The sequence below is a fragment of the Nelumbo lutea genome, chromosome 3, assembly GCF_056320005.1.
Source record: "Nelumbo lutea isolate HS-2025 chromosome 3, American lotus-T2T, whole genome shotgun sequence".
NCBI lineage: Eukaryota > Viridiplantae > Streptophyta > Magnoliopsida > Proteales > Nelumbonaceae > Nelumbo > Nelumbo lutea.
Genome location: NC_142686.1, coordinates 20487810 through 20511419, shown reverse-complemented (window position 1 = coordinate 20511419; position 23610 = coordinate 20487810). Strand labels below are relative to the sequence as shown.

General features: G+C 40.5%; 1 protein-coding gene across 8 annotated transcripts in view; it reads left to right on the top strand.

Annotated features, from left to right (window-relative positions):
* LOC148863446 (uncharacterized) overlaps nt 1-12794 on the top strand; it is a 29890-nt gene extending 17096 nt beyond the window's left edge. For 4 of the 8 annotated variants that reach the window (XM_088979479.1, XM_088979480.1, XM_088979483.1 and 1 more), the window contains exons 6-9: nt 10325-10522; nt 11498-11557; nt 11642-11740; nt 12472-12794. In XM_088979479.1, the coding sequence (XP_088835605.1) occupies nt 10325-10522; nt 11498-11557; nt 11642-11740; nt 12472-12600 (486 nt within the window). In that variant the 3' untranslated portion in view covers nt 12601-12794. Of the gene's footprint in view, nt 1-10324; nt 10523-11497; nt 11558-11641; nt 11814-12471 lie in introns of all 8 variants that reach the window. The other 4 variants (XM_088979477.1, XM_088979478.1, XM_088979482.1 and 1 more) reach the window with 2 other exon arrangements.
* Nucleotides 12795-23610: the final 10816 nt, after the last annotated feature.

The following is a 23610-nucleotide window of genomic DNA, read 5'->3' as shown; positions in this document are numbered from 1 at the left end:
GGACTTTGTTCTTTAAACCCTACCATTAACAAGCAATTCTTATTTATTTTTGTTTGATAGATAATTATAATGATTTTATTAATAAGATCACAAAGGATACATATTACAAAACCCCACAAAGAGACGCAGGGTGCCGCCTCTAAACTATATATCATAAGCTTACAACTAAGCCCAAAAAAGCTGATTCCTATGTACCTATTAGCGTAGGGGTATTTCTGTCTTTATACCTTGATTGATGTTGCTGATCTGTAATGTTGTGTTGAAACATGTGCTCTTAACTTAAGTAAGGGCACATAGGTATTTTCAGTTATGTTTTAATAATAATATAAATACTTACTGGCCGACTGGGAGAAGTGAGGTTGACTCTTTCAGTTCGAACCAGAATTCTCTCCTCTCTTTCTCTCTTTCTCTCTTTCTCTATCACTCTTTCTTCTTCTACATAACTGAACTCAGTCAGGCCGAACTCTAAGGCAGACCTGAATTCTAACATGGTATCAGAGCAGGTTAAATTTGCCTAGATTTCTGCTTGCCTAGGGTTCATTCTCTGCGCACCCTATCTAGGGTTTTCCTCTTTTTTTTTTTTTCTATGTTCAATTGGAGATAAGGGAAAGGGCTGAAAAGGAGTGATCGCCCTCTTCCCTTGGGGGTCTCTATGCCTCCAGTCAGGTCGTATGTGGTCGGTTGCTGTGATTTCTGAGATCACCCTCTCCTAGTAGAGGAAGAATAGAGGGCCGAACTGTGTGCGGCTGTTGTGTGTGAAGCGGCTGTTGTGTGTGGACTGCTCTCCTACTCGCATGGGTGTTACTTCTGAAGGGATAGGATATCCATCACATGGACGCCCAAAGATTGCGGAATAAGGGGGTGAATTTCAAAAATTTTTCTCTCCCTTCAACTGGGAATCGAATTCCCTATTTAGAAAATCATATTTTCAAGGATCATTCTTGAACCACAAACTGAACCAGATCTGAACCAAAAGGAGTAGGGAGGGATGATACCTGATACAGAGAAGCAATATCTCCCAATGGAGGTGTTCACACCCAAGGAAAGATCCAAAATCTGCTCCCACTGAAAATGGCGCAGTGCAGGGTGGAGCAGAATCAACAGTGTTCTTCCAAAAGAACTTGACCCTTCGCAAGAATCAACTGGATGGCTTGTGAATACAACTCTAACCAATATTTTCTCCAAAAGATTGGTATCAAGATCAAATCTTGATTTCTCCCAAGAAGTGGAGATCGAACTGCTGGAGGCGGCGGCTGCAGGAAGGAGGCGACAAAAGAGTATTTGTAGGGAGCATAATTTTCTCTTCTTGTAATCTCAGCTCTGAAGACAAGGATCTCTGGATTGCATTGCATGTCTAAAGGCTGCCGCCCCCTCCTCCTTTTATAATCTCAAAGGGATCAACTCGTAATCCCATTAGGAGTTGCTAACCCAAATCATATTTGGATTAGAAGTACCCTTAAGTGATAGGGATAACACTTATCTTATCTGCAGATTAGATCAGCCATCTCCTAATATGATTAGGAGGCTTCCAGGACTCTCTAAGTGGATAGGGTCTGGGCCCAATCCTATCAGATGATCCATCTCAGAATTCGCCCCTTAAGTGACTAATCGAATTAGCCCAGTTCGAAATGGGCTTAAGGCCCATTTAAGGTTATGTATTCATTTAGCCTTCCAAACTGTTGCCCAGTTGGGCTTCCTTGTATGGCGTGGGACCCTAACATTGATCTACACATCAGCCACATGGGTTCGGCCCAGCCTTTGTTACAAGGTCTGGCCGAATACATTGTTAAGAACAACACACCCCTTGAAACCCATCAGATGGTCTCTATGGGCCCAACACTTACCCTAAGTAGTCCCTGGGCCAAGCCACCTTGTAATACCTAGGGACTGTGGGCAGATGCAAGATTAGCCCATCAGGTATTATCCTCAATTTTCTTACACTCAACCTCTCAGCCCATAATGATCATACACTGCTCGACAAGAGAGGACCTCTCTCTCGGCTGCAAGGAACAGTGTTGCACTCTCTCTTCTATGGATCCCGGGAATTAAAACCTATTTGCAAACATTTTGAAACCATAATATATATACTTTTATATCTCATATATATTTTGCAAAACAAATCTCAACGATTGAAATCGACTGTCGGTAGTCTTGGTTTTCATTAGTGAGAGCATCCCCGATCATTACCTTTGTCCGACAAAGGGGCTGATCCTGTCACTATGATCACCCACTCAGATGAATTCTCAGACTGTCCCAACATACCCAGGTTTTGAACCTGTTAAGGATCTCACTGATTTGGTACATCAAAGACAACCCAGTCCAACACCTAGTGCAGTATCATAATCGAGTCTAGGGGTCGGGTGTAACTTTCCAGTTTTGCCCATCAATCTCCAAGGTCCAGGGCAATATTGGAAATCTGGTCCAGTTCAAAGATTCATTAATCCTACACTGTATGTGCCTATGGTCTCACCCCGGTAGCTGAGACAAGCCACTCCAACCGACTTGGTGGCACCACAGTGTCAGCCTTGTTAGGATAGGTCTCCCCAGACCGACCCACTGGCTGTGAACATTCTAAACTAACACGAGTCTCATTAAGTGTCCAGTTTAAGGGTATTACACAGAAACATACCAAGGGAACATGAATCAAATATGCACTTTTATTCATTTACATTAAACTCATAAAGTACATCATCTTGATTGAAGCTAAGGGCATACAAAACTGTCTAACAACTTCAGCGATAAGGTAAGAGATTTCAGTTCTTGATATCTGTTATGGATTAAATAGGAGGTGTTTTTCAAACCATTTGCTAGTGTTTCAGCCAGTAAGTGCTAGGGTTTATGCTGGTTTCTTTGTGCATGTTGAAGGAAGAGATATGATCATATAGTGGTGAGATTTCAGGTAGTTGTAGGAGCAGGGTTTGTGGTGTAAAGAGCACACATTCCAGCAACAATTAGTGCTGCAATCAGTGTGACGGGTGTGACCTAGTGGTGTGTAGTGTGCAGATTTCAGTGATAATAGAATTCAGCAAGTGTGCAGAATTGGTGATAACATAATGGGAGACAGTAATGATTATAAACCTAGTGTGATGGTGCCTACAGACTACTTGAATGTTCAGATGACCTCCATTAAGTTAAATGGAGAGATTTATGTGCCTTGGGCTAAATCTGTTGAAGTCTTTCTAAAGGCAAAGAAGAAGGTAAAACATATAAGAGAGGAGAAACCCTCCTCTGACTATCACGAGTATGAAGATTGGGAGCAAGAGGACGCTCAGATCATCACATGGTTGTGGAACAGTATGGAACCCAGGATTAGTGTGAACTTCATGTTCCTTGGTACTGCCAAAGACGTGTGGGACCATGCAAAAAAATTGTATTCGGGGCAGGACAATACAACCAGAGTTTATCAGCTTTATCAAGAGTACTTTAATCTGCAACAGGGCAATCAGAGTCTTGAGGAGTACTATGCCAACATGGGGAACATACGTAATGAGTTGAATGTCTATCATCCTCTCACTTCTGATGTCAAGATTCAACAACAACAGAGAGAGCAGCTTGATGTGACTACATTTTTGGTGGGACTAGAGTCTGAATATGAACCAGTACGGGCTTAGATATTAGGGGGATCAGCTCTTCCGTCCCTAGAAGAGGTATTTGCTCGACTTCGGAGGATTTCTATCTGATCTACTGAGAACTCTAATATCTCAGATAGATCTGCCTTTGCTGCATTGAGAGGCCGTGGTGGTAGAGGTGGAGCTTGGGGAGCTCAGTCTGGCCGTGGTGTTGGTAGTGGTTCTGCATATGGCCGAAGTGGCAATGGTGGGTCTACTTATAATCGTGGTGGTGGTCGTACTGGGAGCAGAGATTCAGGGGGAGCCTGTGGTAGAGGACGTAGCTCAGGCCTGAGGAAGTGCACTCATTGTGGTATGGATGGACATACCATCAACTATTGTTATGATTTATATGGTCCTCCCTCAACCTGGCCAATCATGCCGCGATCGATGACTCAAGTTCCAGCTTTAAACAGGAGAATCATTCATCTGACCAGTTGCCTCCTACATCCACAGATGGTCCCATGAAGGAGATAGTGAGTGTTCCCCGTGATGAATATGAGAGGTTTATTCAATCACAGCAGAACACAACGACTTTTGCTCACTCAGGTATGGCTTGTCTGGCATCTACACCCAATCTCTGGATCATTGACTCTGGAGCCTCCGATCACATGACTGGAACTCTAAGTGTGTTTTCCTCCTTATCTCATTGCTCAACATCACAATCTGTCACCCTTGCTAATGGTTCCACATCCTCAATTTGTGGTGTTGGTAATGTTGACCTAGATCCTGTATCCCTCTCATCAGTTCTGTATGTTCCTAAATTGCCTTTTAACCTCATGTCTGTTAGTAAGCTGACAAAATCACTTAACTGCTTCATTACCTTTTATCCTTCTATGTGTGTCTTTCAGGATCTCAAGATGGGGATAAATATTGGTGGAGGGCATGAAGCAGGTGAACTGTATTATCTTGACGGTGGTGGTGGTAGAATTTCAATAGCTCTCCAGTCATCTCTTTCTCCTCTCCAATGGCACTGCCGATTTGGTCATCTGTCGCTCAAAGTTTTGGATTGTGAGTCGTGTCAATTTGGGAAACACCATCATGTTCCCTTTAGTTCTAGGGTTGATAACTGTGTGTCGAGTCCTTTTTCTTTAGTTCATTCAAATGTTTGGGGTCCTTATAAAGTAATGTCATATAATGGACACAGATATTTTGTCATTTTTGTGGATGATTTTTCAAGGATGACGTGGCTCTATTTATCGAAAGAAAAAAGTGAATTGTTTACCATTTTCCAAAAAATTTATACTGAAATTCGTAACCAATTTGGTACCCACATCAAAGTTTTTCGTTCTGATAATGGCCGCGAATATTTATCCTCATCATTTCAGGAATACTTGGACCAACACGACATTATACATCAGACCTCGTATACCTACACCCCACAACAAAACGGGGTGGCTGAGAGAAAGAATCGCCTTTTCCTTGAAACAACAAGATCCCTAATGCATCACTTGCATGTTCCCAAACCTTTTTGGAGTGATGCGGTGCTTACCTCTTGTTTTCTAATTAATCGGATGCCCACGTTCATCCTTGATGGTTAGTCTCCGTTTCAGGTCTTGTTTCCCTCTTTGTCTCCGTTCCCTCTTATGCCGAGAGTTTTTGGGTGTGTCTGTTTTGTCCATAATCTGGGTTCTGGGAATGACAAGTTTGATGCCCGTTCTCTCAAGTGCATCTTCCTTGGCTATTCTCGGACCCCAAAAGGGTATAGGTGTTACCATCCTTGTTCTCGACGCTCCTTTGCGTGTGTTGATGTCAGTTTCTTTGAGTCTACGTTCTTTTTGGGGTCCGGTGATGCTTTTTCCTCCTCATCACCTCCTCCCCTTCCACTTCCCGTTGTCGATCCTCCTCCCTTTGTTCCAGTTGTGACCAAATCCTTGCCTCCGGTGCCACCACCTGTTGAACGCCCACCTATCCGTCATGTGTATACACATCGCTCACATGCACTGGCTACTACTCCTCCGACTACATCTCCGTCGACGGAACCGACACCAGAACCCCACTTGGCATCTGAGATTGATCTACTCATTGCTTTGCGGAAAGGTAAACGTACTTGCACCCTTCATCCCATTTCTAATTATGTTTCTCTTACCTTTCCTCTTCCCATCGCCAGTTTGTTACCTTGTTATTATCAGTTATTGTTCCTAAAGATGTCCAGGAAGCCCTTGCCTCTCCAGGGTGGTGCCGTGCCATGGAAGAAGAACTCTCAACCCTTCATCATAATCATACTTGGGACCTCGCTGCTCTTCCTCCTGGGAAGCAAGCCGTTGGTTGTAAGTGGGTTTATACGGTTAAGTATCTGCCTGATGGTAGTGTTGAACACCTGAAAGCGCAATTAGTTGCAAAAGGGTACTCCCAAACCTATGTCATTGACTACACAAAGACCTTTTCACTGGTTGCTAAGATAGGGTCAGTTCGTGTTGTGATCTCTCTTGCAGCCATGTATGAGTGGCCACTATATCAGCTTGATATCAAGAATGCCTTTTTGCATGGTGACTTACTCGAGGAGGTCTACATGGAGCAACCTCCAGGGTTTGTTGCTCATGGAGATGATGGTAAGGTGTGCAGACTAAGGAAGGCTATATATGGGCTTAAACAGTCTCCTCGAGCATGGTTTGGTAGGTTCAGTGAGGTGGTAAAGAAGTTTGGCATGAAACAATGCAAAGTTGACAATTCTGTATTTATTCATGACTCTCCGGGAGGAAAAATACTGTTGGTGGTGTATGTATATGATAATGTTATTATTGGGAATGATAACATTGGTATTGATAGGCTGAAGACTTATCTACTGGATCACTTTCAGACAAAGGATCTGGGTAAACTGAAATACTTCTTGGGGATAGAGGTAGCGAGATCCAAGTATGGGATTAACCTGTGCCAGAGGAAGTATGTGCTCGGTTTGATATACAAGAGTGGGGAAAAACTTGAAATAGAAGGGTATTCCGATGCTGATTGGGCCGATTCTATGTCTGATAGGCTGTCTACTACAGGCTATTGCACGTTTCTGGGAGGTAACCTGGTGACATGGAAAAGTAAGAAGCAGACGGTTGTGGCAAGAAGCAGTGCAGAGGCAAAATATAGGGCTATGGCGCATACCTCTTGTGAATTAGTGTGGCTGAGGAACCTTCTACAGGAAGTATGGTACAACATTAACACTCCAATGAAGCTCTATTGTGATAATCAGGCTGCAGTTCATATCTCCTCTGATCCAGTGTTTCATGAAAGAACCAAGCACATTGAGGTTGACTGTCACTTTGTGAGGGAGAAGGTGCTGAATGGAGAGCTAGACACTACACATGTTAATACAGGAAATCAGTGGACTGACTTATTTACGAAAGGTTTGAGTCGGGGAAGAGTGGACTACATATGTAATATATACTCACCAGCTTGAGGGGGAGTGTTAGCGTAGGGGTATTTCTGTCTTTATACCTTGATTGATGTTGCTGATCTGTAATGTCGTGTTGAAACATGTGCTCTTAACTTAAGTAAGGGCACATAGGTCTTTTCAGTTATGTTTTAATAATAATATAAATACTTACTTGCCGACTGGGAGAAGTGAGATTGACTCTTTCAGTTCGAACCAGAATTCTCTCCTCTCGTTCTCTCTTTCTCTATCACTTTTTCTTCTTCTACATAACTGAACTCAGTCAGGCCGAACTCTAAGGCAGACCTGAATTCTAACAGTACCCAATGTTTAGCTAAAGGATCTGCCAACCCATTTGCTGATCTTCTATCCCATTGAGCTGTGACTGATATATTTGATGTTAATCATCTGAACCTTCTCAAAGCTCATCTATAGAACCAGGCTGCAGTCTCCGGCTATTTTAACCACCCAATAACCAGTTTAGAGTCACCTTCAATGATTAATTGTTCCATTCCAAGCTCCTTAGCAATCTCTACTCCTTTTAGAACTGCTTGGACTTCTGCATTAACTGAATCTCCCTGACCAATAGGACCAGAATATAAAGCTATGATCCGGTCCTCGGCATTTCTGAATACTCCTCCAATTCCAAACAACCCTGGGTTACCTAGGTTGCTGCCATCAAAAATTTTATTTAATAACACCTTCTCCAGAAAGCTTCCACTACACCAAAGGCTTAATTCTCACAGAAGAACTTTTGGAAATTTGCTCTCAATTCCTCCATATATCATCAAAGAAAAAGGGTTGAAACAGGCCCAGTGACTTTGCCCAACTTATGGCCTTATTTAGGATACTTACGCATATACTAGTCTCATCCCTCTCCTTATCATTGAAGATTCTGGCATTCCTTTCCTCCCAAACAGTCCACACCAAAGCAGCTCTTGCACACCTCCACAAGACTACCTCTTTTCTTTGGCCACCTGATGGTTGAGGGGCCAAAGAAATTGTAGATCTGCCTTGGTTCTGTCCACGTGCACCCAAAAAGATCAAAAAGCTTCTCCTAGAGGCCTACAACAAAAGGGCAAGAGATTAGTAAATGGTAATAACTTTTTTCATTTGCTTTTGCAGAGGGCACACCTGTTTGGGGAGATGCAAAGACCAGGTCTTCTTTTTTGCAAGACATCCAAAGTGTTAATTTTTCCAAGAGACACTTCCCAACATAGGGCTCCCACTTTTGGAGGGATGGGCTTGGACCAAACCTCCTTGCTATAAAATGGTTGAGGAATAGGATTTGAGCATAGGGACAGGAAAAAAGAGGCAAAGGAGAAGGAACCCAGCAGAGGAGGGGTCCAAACAAATTGGTTCAAGAGTTTTAAGGAACAAGACAACCTGGTTAAGTTCAAAATCCCTTAAATCTCTCCTAAAGCCCAAATTCCAGTTTAGACTGGAGGAAACGGAGAAGGATGAAAACCTCTAAATTGGCTCATTTTTAAAACATGAAAGGGAATGCAAGGAAGGAAAAAGGTCCTTATGGGTAGAGTTACCAACCCAAACATCCTCTCAATATAGAACCTTATCTCTAGTGCAAGCATCATGCTTGATCAAGTTCAAGAAAGGAGGAAGATTACCATGAATAGCCTTCCTAGGGGAGTTGAGTGTGATACATTAGCATCCCAACCATTACCGCCACACCATGAACACTTCTTACAACTTTGTGCCAAGAGTCTTTCCCTCTCCAGAGGTCACCTCTGCAGCCATTTACCTAGTAAAGTTGTGTTTTTCCTTAAATTACCTAAACCCAAATTCCCTGCTCCTTACTTTTGCATACTAGTTCCCACCTAACCACATGATCCTTCCTCCCCCCGGCTCCCACAAGAAATCCCTCATAATTTTCTCTGCCTTTAAAATCTCCCTTTGTGGCATTCCAAAGACTGAGAGAAAGTAGACCGGAAGATTTGCTAAAGCAGCCTTTATTAAGGTGATATGACCTCCAAGGGAGATGTAATTTCTCTTCCAAACTGCCAACTTCTTTGTTCACTTTTCTACAATTGGATTCCAAGATCTATCTTCCCTTGGATTATCTCCTAGTGGTATTCCCAAGTAAGTCAAAGGCTAGCTAGAAGTAGGGCAGCCTAAGGATGTTACTACTCGGCTCAACTCCTCCTACTCCAAATTCATCCCCACCACACAACTCTTTTCAAAGTTAATCTTCGACCAACAATTCTTATATGTTGCATTTGCAAAGTAGTAGGCTATTATACTTGAAGATTAGCTTGTGCCAAACTTACAAAAAAAAAAAAAACTTGTGTCAAATAACTGGAGACATTTTACATTCTCCTAGGAGTACCATTAGTTGAAGTCCTGCTGGTGATTGGGAGGCAATGGAGTTACACAAGGGTAGCTGTGTTGTGGTCTGCGTGGGAGGAATAAAATGCAAGAATTTTTCATGAGAAGGAAAGAAGTTCGGAGGCAGTGAAGGAGTATCTGGTGACTAGGGCAGTACATTGATTAGGAAACCTTTGCACATATTTCCTTGATGATATTTGGAGAAGTTGGGGTGAAGTAGCAAGAAGTTCATCAAGAAAGAAGGTGGAGAATATGAGTTACTGACCCCTACTGAAGACTTTATAAAACTGAATTTTGATGGGAGCAGCCAAGGCAATCCCAGTCCTTCAAGGGTAGGACTTAGGAGTTTTCATGGATGTTGATGGTAACATTGCTGCCTTGTTCTCAGGTCTATTGGGCGTGGGGGATTCTGTTAGAGAAGAGTTTCTTGCTGTAATCCAAGGGGTTTAGATAGAAAAAGATTTAAATTTGGAAAAGTTATTCATTGAAAAGGAATCCAAATGGGTGATGGGATGGTTAGAAAAAGCGGAGACAGTTATTTGGGCATACAGGGATTTAATGAAGAAATTTATTTGGATAGCCAGGAAAATGTCCTAAAACTTCAATGGGTACAAAGATCAGCTAATGAGATGGCGGATTTGTTGGCAAACTAGGGGTTGACAGGGATATCTTGTTTTGGGAAAAATTTGTAATGTAATTTTTCTTGTATTGTTTGGGTGAGGGTGCTCCTTGAACCTCTCCTTGGGTTGCTTGTAATGATGATATTTTGAAGCATTCTAGTAAAATTTCATATTTTCATTCACCTATCAAAAAAAAAAAAAAGTCCTGCTGGTGGTTATGTTAAAATTTCTCCCATTTTACTTGATTTCAAGTAATGAACAAAAGCTAAACTGGCTACGGTTTTATATTATTTGAAAGAATTTTTCCCCCTTCTCATTTGTTTTCTTCTTTTTTACTGCACAGCTTGCATTTCTTCTGTTCTTAGAATGCTTACTTAGTGCTTGTGGAGTAGGTGGGCTTGCCGCTTGTACAACAATACCTCTTTCAGTTTGAGCAATTGGTCAAAGAGCATCTGCCTAAGCTAGGAGAGCACTTCAGCCAAGAAATGATAAATCCAACCATGTATGCAAGCCAATGGTTCATAACTGTATTCTCATATTCATTTCCTTTCCATTTGGCTCTTCGAATCTGGGATGTCTTTCTTTATGAGGTAATACTGCATATGGTATGTGTTTTCTTTGTTGTTGCTTTATCTTTTGCAGTGTGGTCAAAGTGCCAATAGAGCATTCTCAAGATAAGAAAATTAAGGAGAGAGAACAGAAAAACAGAGAGAATTGATTGTACAAAAAATTAAGGGCAAAGTTTACTGAGAATAATTAAAGAATAAAATATTTAACAAAAAACAAGATACTAAAGAAGGCTGATAAAGCATCTCAGATGAAGTATGAAACTATTAGTATCTTAGTGTTAAATTCTGGACTCTTTCACTGATTCTCCAATTTTTGAATGGCCAAAATGTTGGCTGTAAGTCATCAACAGAAGCATTTCCTCGTTGTCATCATCTTCCTCAGTTCCTCCACGTATTGTTTTGCTTCTTCTAGATATATTTGAATCTTAGAATTGGTAGAAAAGGTTTTAGCTTTTATTCCAGACCAATTATGCAAAACCAATTCAATGCATGGGAAAAAGAAGAAAGTGTTACACTGTCAGTGTATCAGACAAAGCAGTGCTATATTGGAAAAGTATATAACTCAATGAACAGTGAGTAGGTTAGTGCTTTTAGGTTAAGCTTATTTGCACATAAAGGAGCAGAAAATAATTTCATAAGCTTATATCTGAAAAAAAAAGTATCTTCAAGAAAAAAGGGAAAGTTGTTTACTTCCTAATCCCTTAATGCATATGCACAAATATGATAGATACTTTTTCTGAAAACAATGATTCTTTTCTTAAAGCTCTCCAACTTCTCATCAGTTTACACATAAAAAAATGTATCAGTTGATCCTTGTACACAATACAAATGTACCACTCTACTTTGTTACCATCTTGAAGGAATTATTATATTCTTTTATAGTAATAATCAGCAAATGGGATAAAATTCATAAGTGTAATTTTATTATTTTTATTTTATCTTAATTTGGATCAACCGAAGTATCCTTTCCTCAGAACTTGTTTAATTTTGACACAGGGTGTTAAGATTGTTTTTCAAGTTGGTTTGGCTTTATTGAAATTCTGTCAAGATGACTTGGTGAGTTTCTTGTTTACTTGCATATCATTTAGGGTTGATATCCTAATAGTGCTTATTTGTAACTAAGAAAATTTGGTTGATCAGGTGAAATTACCTTTTGAGAAGCTACTACATGCTTTGCGTAACTTCCCCGAGGATGCAATGAATCCAGATATACTTTTACCAATGGCCTACTCAATCAAGGTTCTCTCTACTTTTTCTTGCGGGTGTGTGTGCACACCACAGATTCATGGATGCACTGTGTGCTGTCATTCTGGTATTAGTATACCTTTTAATAGTGTTTTGAAATTTCACCTGTCTTGTTTGTCCTACTGAGGAGATCTCTGTTCATGCTCTCCTGATAATCATTTGTTTTGGAAGAGGACAGATTATAGCCTTAGAATTTAGATCATGAGGTAAGCTTAATCAATAATCACATCAATTCAGCTTTTGTTGAGCAGGGAAAATCAACCTAAAGGAGTAGCTCTTAGCATCCACATCTATGGTTTCTATAGACTTGGCATCCTTCTGTCTTGAAACTTTTGTTCTGGCAAAATAGTACATGATTTTAGATTAGGGGTGCACTTGGGTCCGGTCAGGTTGGGAATTTGTTAAATTTTCAATGGGCCCGAACCCTAACCCGAGCTTGATGTAGTTGAAATTCTTCAGGTCGGGCAACCTAACTTGCAGCCCTAATCTAGATAGAGGTATTTGAATGAACATCTGCCCTCTCCCCAGTCTATAAATATTAAATTCATGAATTTAGTGCTCCTAAGGAAGAAACTGAAATATTTTTTTTGATGAATAGGAAGAAACTGAAATATTGGTGCATCTGGATAATGCTTTTATTTGTAGTTTTGCGTTTTCTGTCATCATTTGGGCATGGCTTTTATTGGTTACTTTTCTTGATGTGGCTTTTTTGATTAAATCTTTAGGTGTCGGAACGTTTGGAAGAGCTCAAGCAAGAGTACGGAAATAGCATTGGTAAGCCAGTTCAACCCATCGAATCTAGTGGGAAGCAAATTCAAGCTCTTAAGCAGAAGCAAATGTCAGCAAGGCGTTAAAGGTGATTGTCTTAGAGGGAGATAGACGAGACACAATATACGCACTGTTGGCTGTGATTCATTTGTTCTTTTGTCTATCAAATGTATTCTCAGAAAGTGTATATAGACGACTTAAGTTGCTGAAGGTTGAGGACCATAAATTGTTAATATTATATAATCATAAATGATCAATTCATATGAGAAATGTCTTCAAACCATGTTGTGCAAAGATCCAGAAGGGAAAATCCTGTTGACAGCATTTGTGTCTTCGTAAAATTAGCAACGTTTTAAAACTGATGCTGCTAAACCGTTTTTGCCCCCGGTTTGCGGGTCATCGGTTCACCCGTTTGACTTGAATGGGTCAGGCTGCCACATCAACATATGTAATATATATATATATTATTTTATGTTTAATTTTTTATTTGTAAAAATGTTAAAAATTGTGATTCAGTAGTGCCTTGGGAAACATGGATCTCGAAAAATTAATTAAGTCAACACAGTTTTAACTAAAACTCGGGTTTTAGGACAACTGGACCTAAAATCATGGTTCAATGATGGTTCAAATGATTCAACCCTTTGGATCAACGGATTGAAGACACTGAAAATTAGTGTAGAAAGAGTTCGAAAGGAATCTGAGGGCGGTATGGGTGTGTTTACAGATCATGATGGTAATTTTATTGTGGGGAGAGCTAATATTTGGCGATAATAGAAGGCATCTAATTAGCTATAGTATTTCTCCGTTGAAGAAATACATTGATAGCCTACAGCTAATCTATTGAAAGTTATTCTGGAATCGAATTTATTACTGGTGATCCAGGTCATATGCATGATTCCAGCAGCATTTCCATGCTTATCTGGATGGCTTGTTCATATCCTGAACATGGCCTAATCATCGAAAAATCAATTGATTTGATCCAAAAGTACCACCAAGAATGTTGATTTGTTTGGGAAAAAAATTAAGATTGTTCCACCATATATTAGGAAAAAAGTCCTTTAATTAGGATCTATGGATTCAATTTGAGCCGATTCAGGTTGAGCATTTTCCGACATTTGAATGGGATGCTATGTAAATTCTAGTTAGGTACTTTTCTTGCACCCCATCTCTAATCGGACAGGGGTGTATAATGGTATAATCTTTGGTTGTAAAATACTACTTTGTAAATAATGGTTAGGTGCAAATTAGGGGTGTCCACGGTTCGGTTAACCGAATCGTGGACAATTTTTACAAATCAAATCGATTTTACCGGTTTTTCAATTTCTCCAAACCGAACCGAACCGGTACCACTAGTTAATCGCTCTGGTTTCGATTTTTATATTTATAATATATATTATAAATAATAAATGATATATAATATATTATAAATATATATATATATATATATACACATATAATATAGAAAATATGTGACATATATTTAAAACATATATAAGATATACATATAAATATATATATATATATATATATATATATATATATCAAACCGGTCCTTCGGTTTTTGAAAAATACCAACCAAAACCGAATTGATTGATTCAATTAACCATATTTTCCAGTTTTGTTTTTCGGTTTTTCATGGACACCCTTGCAAATAGTTGAGATATGATGGGTCAGGCTTGAGATTCGGTCCATGAATATTTTACATTGCTTTTGAGTTAGGCTCATTCAAATTTTGACAAAACCTAGGCCCTAGTAGGGATGGCAATTTTCCCCATTTCCCCGATCTCCGTGGGGATCCACCCTGAATGGGGCAAGGATGGGGATGATTTTCCCCTCGTGGGGACGGGGATGCAGAAATTTTCATCCCCGTTAGCGGGAATGTGGCGGCGGGGACCCCAATCCCCGCTTCGTAGGATCCTCACTAATATATATGTATATTTATGTATGCATACGTTATATATGTAAACATACATCTATATATTAATATTTTAAAAAATATGGTTGAATATGTTTGAATATTTTCTACTACGATTGTAAATATTATTTATTATTTTTTATTTTTTAAATAAAATAAAAAACAAAAACAAAATGATTAGCATTATAAAGAATCATGGGGATAAGGATCCCCGTGGGAATGGGGATGGGGATGGAGATAACCTTGTCCCCATTAGCGGGGATGGGGACGAGGACGAGGATGGGGAGAGGCTCCCCGTCCCCACCCCGCCTCGTTGCCATTCCTAGGCCCCAGCCTTATCCATGAACAAAGTTTAATTTGAACCAGACATTTTTTGTTAATAACCTGTGAAACCCAGCCCAAATCCAACTTGAAAACAGGTGTAATCGAGGGTTATTCCTGGTCACTATTTGTCATATTCGACTACCACATGTCCAGTCGTATGCGGTGGGGCATTCCCATGCAATGTGCGATTCCCATACAACATTTTAAAAAATGATCCAGAAATGGAACCGTTTTGGCTATTGGTTTTTGGGTCGATGATCCAGTCCGGTTCGAACGGATGGCCTGTTTTAACAAATAAAATAAAAAGATAAAAAATAATTAAAAATAAAAATGGTAAAATATTGTTGAACGGATCGACAGGTCGACAGTTTGACTGCCCAGGTCAATGGGTTGTTGACTTTTTCAACGGTTTTTTTTCTAAATATCGGGTTTGGGGTAAAACAGAACCTACTGCCTAGATGGTTCCCGGGCCGAACGGTCCAACCGTCCGGGTCAACGGTGGTTTAGAAAACCTTGCTTCCATATTCTCACCCCCTCAACCTCAAATCGTGTCTGATCCCGTTCTATTCTCCTTCGCCCGAGCTTGGATCCAACTCTATCTCTGGCATAGGCGATCACTCTGGCCAGTTCACTGTCACTAGGCGACCACCACCGTCTGTCGCCGCACACAACGTGGGATTGCCACATGTCCAGTCGTACTTAGTGGGGCATTCACGCGTCTTGGGCTAATGGTATGGCCGTTAGCCCCAAAATGAGCCCAAACCTCCTTTCTCCCATATTTCCACTCCCTCAACCTCAAATCAACGTTTTAAAAAACAACCCAAAAACGAAATTGTTTTGGCCACCATTTTTCGGGTCGACAGTCTGATTGTCCGGTTCGAATGGACATGCCATTCTGACAAATGAATTAAAAAATTAAAAATAAAAAGCGGTCAAAAACTGTTGAATGGGTCGACGGTTCGACTGCCCGAGTCAACAAAACCGGTTGATCATTCGGCTCGGACGATCAGACCGTTGAGGTTGAGGGGGCAGGAATATGGGAGCAAGGTTTTTGAACTGCCGTTGACTCGAACAGTTGGACCGTTCAACCTGGGAACCGTCTAGGCAACGGGTTTCGTTTTACTCCAAACCTGGTATTTGGCCAAAAACCACGGAATCCATTGACTGTTCGGCCCGGATGGTCAGACCGTTGAGGTTGAGGGGGCAGGAATAAGGGAGCAAGGTTTTCGAACCATTGTTAACTTGGACAATCGGACCGTTTGGAATCGTCTAGGCAACAGGTTTCGTTTTGCTCCAAACCCGATATTTGGCAAAAAATTGTTAAAAAGTCTACAACCCGTTGACCCGGGCAGTTAAACTGTCGACCCATCAACCCATTCAACAATTTTGATCATTTTTTTATTTTTAATTATTTTTAATTTATTTATCAAAATGGGCCATCCATTCGAATCGGACAGTCGTACCATCGACCTGGAAACTGGTGGCCAAAACGGTTTTGTTTTCGGGTCATTTTTTAAAACATTGTATGGGAGAAAGGAAGTTTGGGCTCATTTTGGGGCTAACGAGACGAGCTAATGGTAGAGGTGTCCATGAAAAACCAAAAAACCAAACCGAACCAGAAAAAGCGGTTAACCTAACCGATCGGTTCGGTATTTTTGAAAAATCGAAGGACTAGTTCGGTTTTTGGTTAACCTACAAAAAAATTGACAATTAATCGAACCGATGGTATATATATTTATATGTATATTTTATATATATTTTTAATATATGTCATATTTTTTATATATTATATATAAATATATATTCATTATATATATACATATACTATATTTATAATAATCTATTTATAAATATTATATATATATTATATACTTTTATAATATATTATATATCATTTATTATTTATAATATAATATTATACATATATTTATATATAATATATTATAAATATAAAACCAAAAAACCAAAGAACCGAACTGGCCAAAAACTGAAACCGATGGACCGGTGGTATCGATTCGGTTTTGGTTTGGGGAAATGAAAAAACTGGTGGTACCGATTCAGTTTACAAAAACTGCCCATGGTTTGGTTAACTGAATCGTGAACAGCCCTAGCTAACGGCTGTCCCATTAGCCCCGCACGTGGGAACGCCCCACTGCGTGCGACTGGACATGTGGCAGTCGCACGTTGTGTGGGGCGATAGGCGGTGGGGCGAAGTGCGAACTCTGCGAATCTGTGAATGTATGGGAGCATAAAAAACGAGCAAAAGATGAGAAATTCTAGCACATCTACGTGCCACTATGTTAGGAGTTTGCATCTCCACCCCACCGCCTGTCGCCCAACAAACAGCCCACACAATGTGCGACTGCCTCGTGTCTAGTCGCATGCAGTGGGGCATTCCAGTGTGGGGGGCTAATGGGGCAACCATTAGCTTGTCCTGTTAGCCCCAAAATGAGCCCAAATCTCCATTCTCCCATATTCCCACAACTTGAAATCAACATTAAAAAAAAATCTCGGAAATGGAACCATTTCAGCCACTGTTTTTTGGATCGATGGTCCGATTGTCATGTTCAAATGGATGGCCCATTCTAACAAATAAAAATAAAAAATAAAAAATGGTCAAAACCGTTAAACGGGTTGACGGTTCAACTGCCTGGGTCAACGGAACTAGTTGCTTGGACAGTTCCCAGGCTGAACAGTCCAATCGTCTAGGTCAACGGCGGTTTGAAAACCTTGCCTCAAATTGTCTGACCCCGTTCTACTCCCCTTTGCTCGAGCTCAGATCCAACTCCATTTTCGGCAACGATGATTGCTTCGACCAATTCATCGTTACTAGGTACGCTCCAACCTTCGTATTTTATTTTGATATTTGTTTTTTTCATTTCAAAATAGAGAAACCCTCGTTCAATATTTTGTTTTTCATTTCAAACCATAGAAACTTTTTCCCCTCTTCTAACTCCCTCTTTGACACTAACAATCGCCCCAACTGGTTCACCGTTACCAAGTACTCTCCAACCCTCGTATTTTGTTTTGATATTTGATTTCTTAATTTCAAATCAAGGGGCACCTTATTTCTCTGATTTGGAGAGTACTTGGTGTAAGGGCCGGAAAATCCGGCTTACTTGCCACTTGGGCTAGAAATGGAGTCGCCACCCATCAAGTAGATGAAAAGGAGGTGATGGGACCTCTCGGAATGATTTTCAGAAAATGTTTTTGTTTAGATAGTGACTCTAATGCTCGAGGCACCGATTAACCAGTTTGGGTAAGACTCGGATAGGAGAGGGAAGAGGTTAGACACCCTCTCCCGGGTCCAATAAGTGGGGCTCACATGGTGTCTTAAGAGAGCATAATCGCAAATACATAATTAATAAGCAGTAGTGATGATAAAGAAAATAACAAACTAAAAATAAACCAACAAAGAAGAAGAAGAAAGGGTAAATTAGAGAGACCCCCCTGTATTATGGGGTTTAGCATTCTGTCTAAAATCCGTTGTTGCAATTTTGTTTAATCCCCATACTACCCTTAAAATAACATTTCGGACACTTTTAACCCTCTTTTGAGTTATATGTTTTCTCACCTCTTGCAATCAGTATAAAGGATTTCTCCTCTGTGACCAAGCTCGCAAGGGATTTCTTCTCACGAGTTTCAGCCGCATCTTCCTCACCAGTTTCAGTCGCAAGTTCCTACTTCGGTGAGTGATCAATATCAGGGGTTATCCCTTGGTTTCTTTTTCCACTTCGGTTGTATTAGGATTATCACATCTGCACGAGTTTCGTCCGAGTTGCAGTCCGAAGGCATGCCTTTTAAAAGCCTAATGCTGGATTCAGAACATTGCAGAACTGGATTTATAACGTTTCAGTCCAAGGCATGCCTTTCAAAACTGCTCAGCTGGGTTCATCACAGTTTCGTCTGTTGTTCAAATATCATGATTTTGTGTTGTTAAAATAATTGTACAGTGGAGATCATAATTTCTCTTTTCACCTAAACAGCTAACTTTTACATCAAGAGAGATAGAAGTGTCCAAGTTTCTAGACAAACAGTTAAAAAATTCTAATAAGGATTTAGGAAATTCCCCTGTTTCACTTACTTGAATGGATGCATATTAAAGGGATATTGAAATAAAAGAATAGATGAAGATGAGAGTTAAATTCTGAACATCATGACACAATCAAACAGCCCTTAATTGAGTATCACCTCCAGAAAGTACAAGGTAATCATTGGATGTTGTAACCCAGCTTTGGTCTTTCTTGTAGTCAACGAGTTTAGGATGAATTCAGTTGACTAAACCAGATCTGTAAAACAGAGTTGATCACATCAAAAGAACAGTTGTAGATAAGGCCCATCTTCTTTTCTTTTTTACTTTTGAAGGTAAGGTAAAAGTACTGGAATTACTCAAAAAACTGTACAAGCAGCCCAATACCAGGAGAATATGTAAAACCAAGCAAGGTGAAGTGCCAAAAGTTCAAAAAATAGTCGAAAGACAGTACATCATTTCTGTGCATTCCTGTGATTAAAGGCATAAAACATGTATTTGTAAGCCATGAAGACAGCAGCTCAATGCAAGAATTAATCACTGCTTCAACAGGACTCTTCTTTTGTTCAAAAAAGTGAGTGTTTCTTTCCAAGCAAGCCACCAACAAAACTGTACAAGCAGCCCAATACCAGGAGATAACCTTGTCCCCATTAGCGGGGATGGGGACGAGGACGAGGATGGGGAGAGGCTCCCCGTCCCCACCCCGCCTCGTTGCCATTCCTAGGCCCCAGCCTTATCCATGAACAAAGTTTAATTTGAACCAGACATTTTTTGTTAATAACCTGTGAAACCCAGCCCAAATCCAACTTGAAAACAGGTGTAATCGAGGGTTATTCCTGGTCACTATTTGTCATATTCGACTACCACATGTCCAGTCGTATGCGGTGGGGCATTCCCATGCAATGTGCGATTCCCATACAACATTTTAAAAAATGATCCAGAAATGGAACCGTTTTGGCTATTGGTTTTTGGGTCGATGATCCAGTCCGGTTCGAACGGATGGCCTGTTTTAACAAATAAAATAAAAAGATAAAAAATAATTAAAAATAAAAATGGTAAAATATTGTTGAACGGATCGACAGGTCGACAGTTTGACTGCCCAGGTCAATGGGTTGTTGACTTTTTCAACGGTTTTTTTTCTAAATATCGGGTTTGGGGTAAAACAGAACCTACTGCCTAGATGGTTCCCGGGCCGAACGGTCCAACCGTCCGGGTCAACGGTGGTTTAGAAAACCTTGCTTCCATATTCTCACCCCCTCAACCTCAAATCGTGTCTGATCCCGTTCTATTCTCCTTCGCCCGAGCTTGGATCCAACTCTATCTCTGGCATAGGCGATCACTCTGGCCAGTTCACTGTCACTAGGCGACCACCACCGTCTGTCGCCGCACACAACGTGGGATTGCCACATGTCCAGTCGTACTTAGTGGGGCATTCACGCGTCTTGGGCTAATGGTATGGCCGTTAGCCCCAAAATGAGCCCAAACCTCCTTTCTCCCATATTTCCACTCCCTCAACCTCAAATCAACGTTTTAAAAAACAACCCAAAAACGAAATTGTTTTGGCCACCATTTTTCGGGTCGACAGTCTGATTGTCCGGTTCGAATGGACATGCCATTCTGACAAATGAATTAAAAAATTAAAAATAAAAAGCGGTCAAAAACTGTTGAATGGGTCGACGGTTCGACTGCCCGAGTCAACAAAACCGGTTGATCATTCGGCTCGGACGATCAGACCGTTGAGGTTGAGGGGGCAGGAATATGGGAGCAAGGTTTTTGAACTGCCGTTGACTCGAACAGTTGGACCGTTCAACCTGGGAACCGTCTAGGCAACGGGTTTCGTTTTACTCCAAACCTGGTATTTGGCCAAAAACCACGGAATCCATTGACTGTTCGGCCCGGATGGTCAGACCGTTGAGGTTGAGGGGGCAGGAATAAGGGAGCAAGGTTTTCGAACCATTGTTAACTTGGACAATCGGACCGTTTGGAATCGTCTAGGCAACAGGTTTCGTTTTGCTCCAAACCCGATATTTGGCAAAAAATTGTTAAAAAGTCTACAACCCGTTGACCCGGGCAGTTAAACTGTCGACCCATCAACCCATTCAACAATTTTGATCATTTTTTTATTTTTAATTATTTTTAATTTATTTATCAAAATGGGCCATCCATTCGAATCGGACAGTCGTACCATCGACCTGGAAACTGGTGGCCAAAACGGTTTTGTTTTCGGGTCATTTTTTAAAACATTGTATGGGAGAAAGGAAGTTTGGGCTCATTTTGGGGCTAACGAGACGAGCTAATGGTAGAGGTGTCCATGAAAAACCAAAAAACCAAACCGAACCAGAAAAAGCGGTTAACCTAACCGATCGGTTCGGTATTTTTGAAAAATCGAAGGACTAGTTCGGTTTTTGGTTAACCTACAAAAAAATTGACAATTAATCGAACCGATGGTATATATATTTATATGTATATTTTATATATATTTTTAATATATGTCATATTTTTTATATATTATATATAAATATATATTCATTATATATATACATATACTATATTTATAATAATCTATTTATAAATATTATATATATATTATATACTTTTATAATATATTATATATCATTTATTATTTATAATATAATATTATACATATATTTATATATAATATATTATAAATATAAAACCAAAAAACCAAAGAACCGAACTGGCCAAAAACTGAAACCGATGGACCGGTGGTATCGATTCGGTTTTGGTTTGGGGAAATGAAAAAACTGGTGGTACCGATTCAGTTTACAAAAACTGCCCATGGTTTGGTTAACTGAATCGTGAACAGCCCTAGCTAACGGCTGTCCCATTAGCCCCGCACGTGGGAACGCCCCACTGCGTGCGACTGGACATGTGGCAGTCGCACGTTGTGTGGGGCGATAGGCGGTGGGGCGAAGTGCGAACTCTGCGAATCTGTGAATGTATGGGAGCATAAAAAACGAGCAAAAGATGAGAAATTCTAGCACATCTACGTGCCACTATGTTAGGAGTTTGCATCTCCACCCCACCGCCTGTCGCCCAACAAACAGCCCACACAATGTGCGACTGCCTCGTGTCTAGTCGCATGCAGTGGGGCATTCCAGTGTGGGGGGCTAATGGGGCAACCATTAGCTTGTCCTGTTAGCCCCAAAATGAGCCCAAATCTCCATTCTCCCATATTCCCACAACTTGAAATCAACATTAAAAAAAAATCTCGGAAATGGAACCATTTCAGCCACTGTTTTTTGGATCGATGGTCCGATTGTCATGTTCAAATGGATGGCCCATTCTAACAAATAAAAATAAAAAATAAAAAATGGTCAAAACCGTTAAACGGGTTGACGGTTCAACTGCCTGGGTCAACGGAACTAGTTGCTTGGACAGTTCCCAGGCTGAACAGTCCAATCGTCTAGGTCAACGGCGGTTTGAAAACCTTGCCTCAAATTGTCTGACCCCGTTCTACTCCCCTTTGCTCGAGCTCAGATCCAACTCCATTTTCGGCAACGATGATTGCTTCGACCAATTCATCGTTACTAGGTACGCTCCAACCTTCGTATTTTATTTTGATATTTGTTTTTTTCATTTCAAAATAGAGAAACCCTCGTTCAATATTTTGTTTTTCATTTCAAACCATAGAAACTTTTTCCCCTCTTCTAACTCCCTCTTTGACACTAACAATCGCCCCAACTGGTTCACCGTTACCAAGTACTCTCCAACCCTCGTATTTTGTTTTGATATTTGATTTCTTAATTTCAAATCAAGGGGCACCTTATTTCTCTGATTTGGAGAGTACTTGGTGTAAGGGCCGGAAAATCCGGCTTACTTGCCACTTGGGCTAGAAATGGAGTCGCCACCCATCAAGTAGATGAAAAGGAGGTGATGGGACCTCTCGGAATGATTTTCAGAAAATGTTTTTGTTTAGATAGTGACTCTAATGCTCGAGGCACCGATTAACCAGTTTGGGTAAGACTCGGATAGGAGAGGGAAGAGGTTAGACACCCTCTCCCGGGTCCAATAAGTGGGGCTCACATGGTGTCTTAAGAGAGCATAATCGCAAATACATAATTAATAAGCAGTAGTGATGATAAAGAAAATAACAAACTAAAAATAAACCAACAAAGAAGAAGAAGAAAGGGTAAATTAGAGAGACCCCCCTGTATTATGGGGTTTAGCATTCTGTCTAAAATCCGTTGTTGCAATTTTGTTTAATCCCCATACTACCCTTAAAATAACATTTCGGACACTTTTAACCCTCTTTTGAGTTATATGTTTTCTCACCTCTTGCAATCAGTATAAAGGATTTCTCCTCTGTGACCAAGCTCGCAAGGGATTTCTTCTCACGAGTTTCAGCCGCATCTTCCTCACCAGTTTCAGTCGCAAGTTCCTACTTCGGTGAGTGATCAATATCAGGGGTTATCCCTTGGTTTCTTTTTCCACTTCGGTTGTATTAGGATTATCACATCTGCACGAGTTTCGTCCGAGTTGCAGTCCGAAGGCATGCCTTTTAAAAGCCTAATGCTGGATTCAGAACATTGCAGAACTGGATTTATAACGTTTCAGTCCAAGGCATGCCTTTCAAAACTGCTCAGCTGGGTTCATCACAGTTTCGTCTGTTGTTCAAATATCATGATTTTGTGTTGTTAAAATAATTGTACAGTGGAGATCATAATTTCTCTTTTCACCTAAACAGCTAACTTTTACATCAAGAGAGATAGAAGTGTCCAAGTTTCTAGACAAACAGTTAAAAAATTCTAATAAGGATTTAGGAAATTCCCCTGTTTCACTTACTTGAATGGATGCATATTAAAG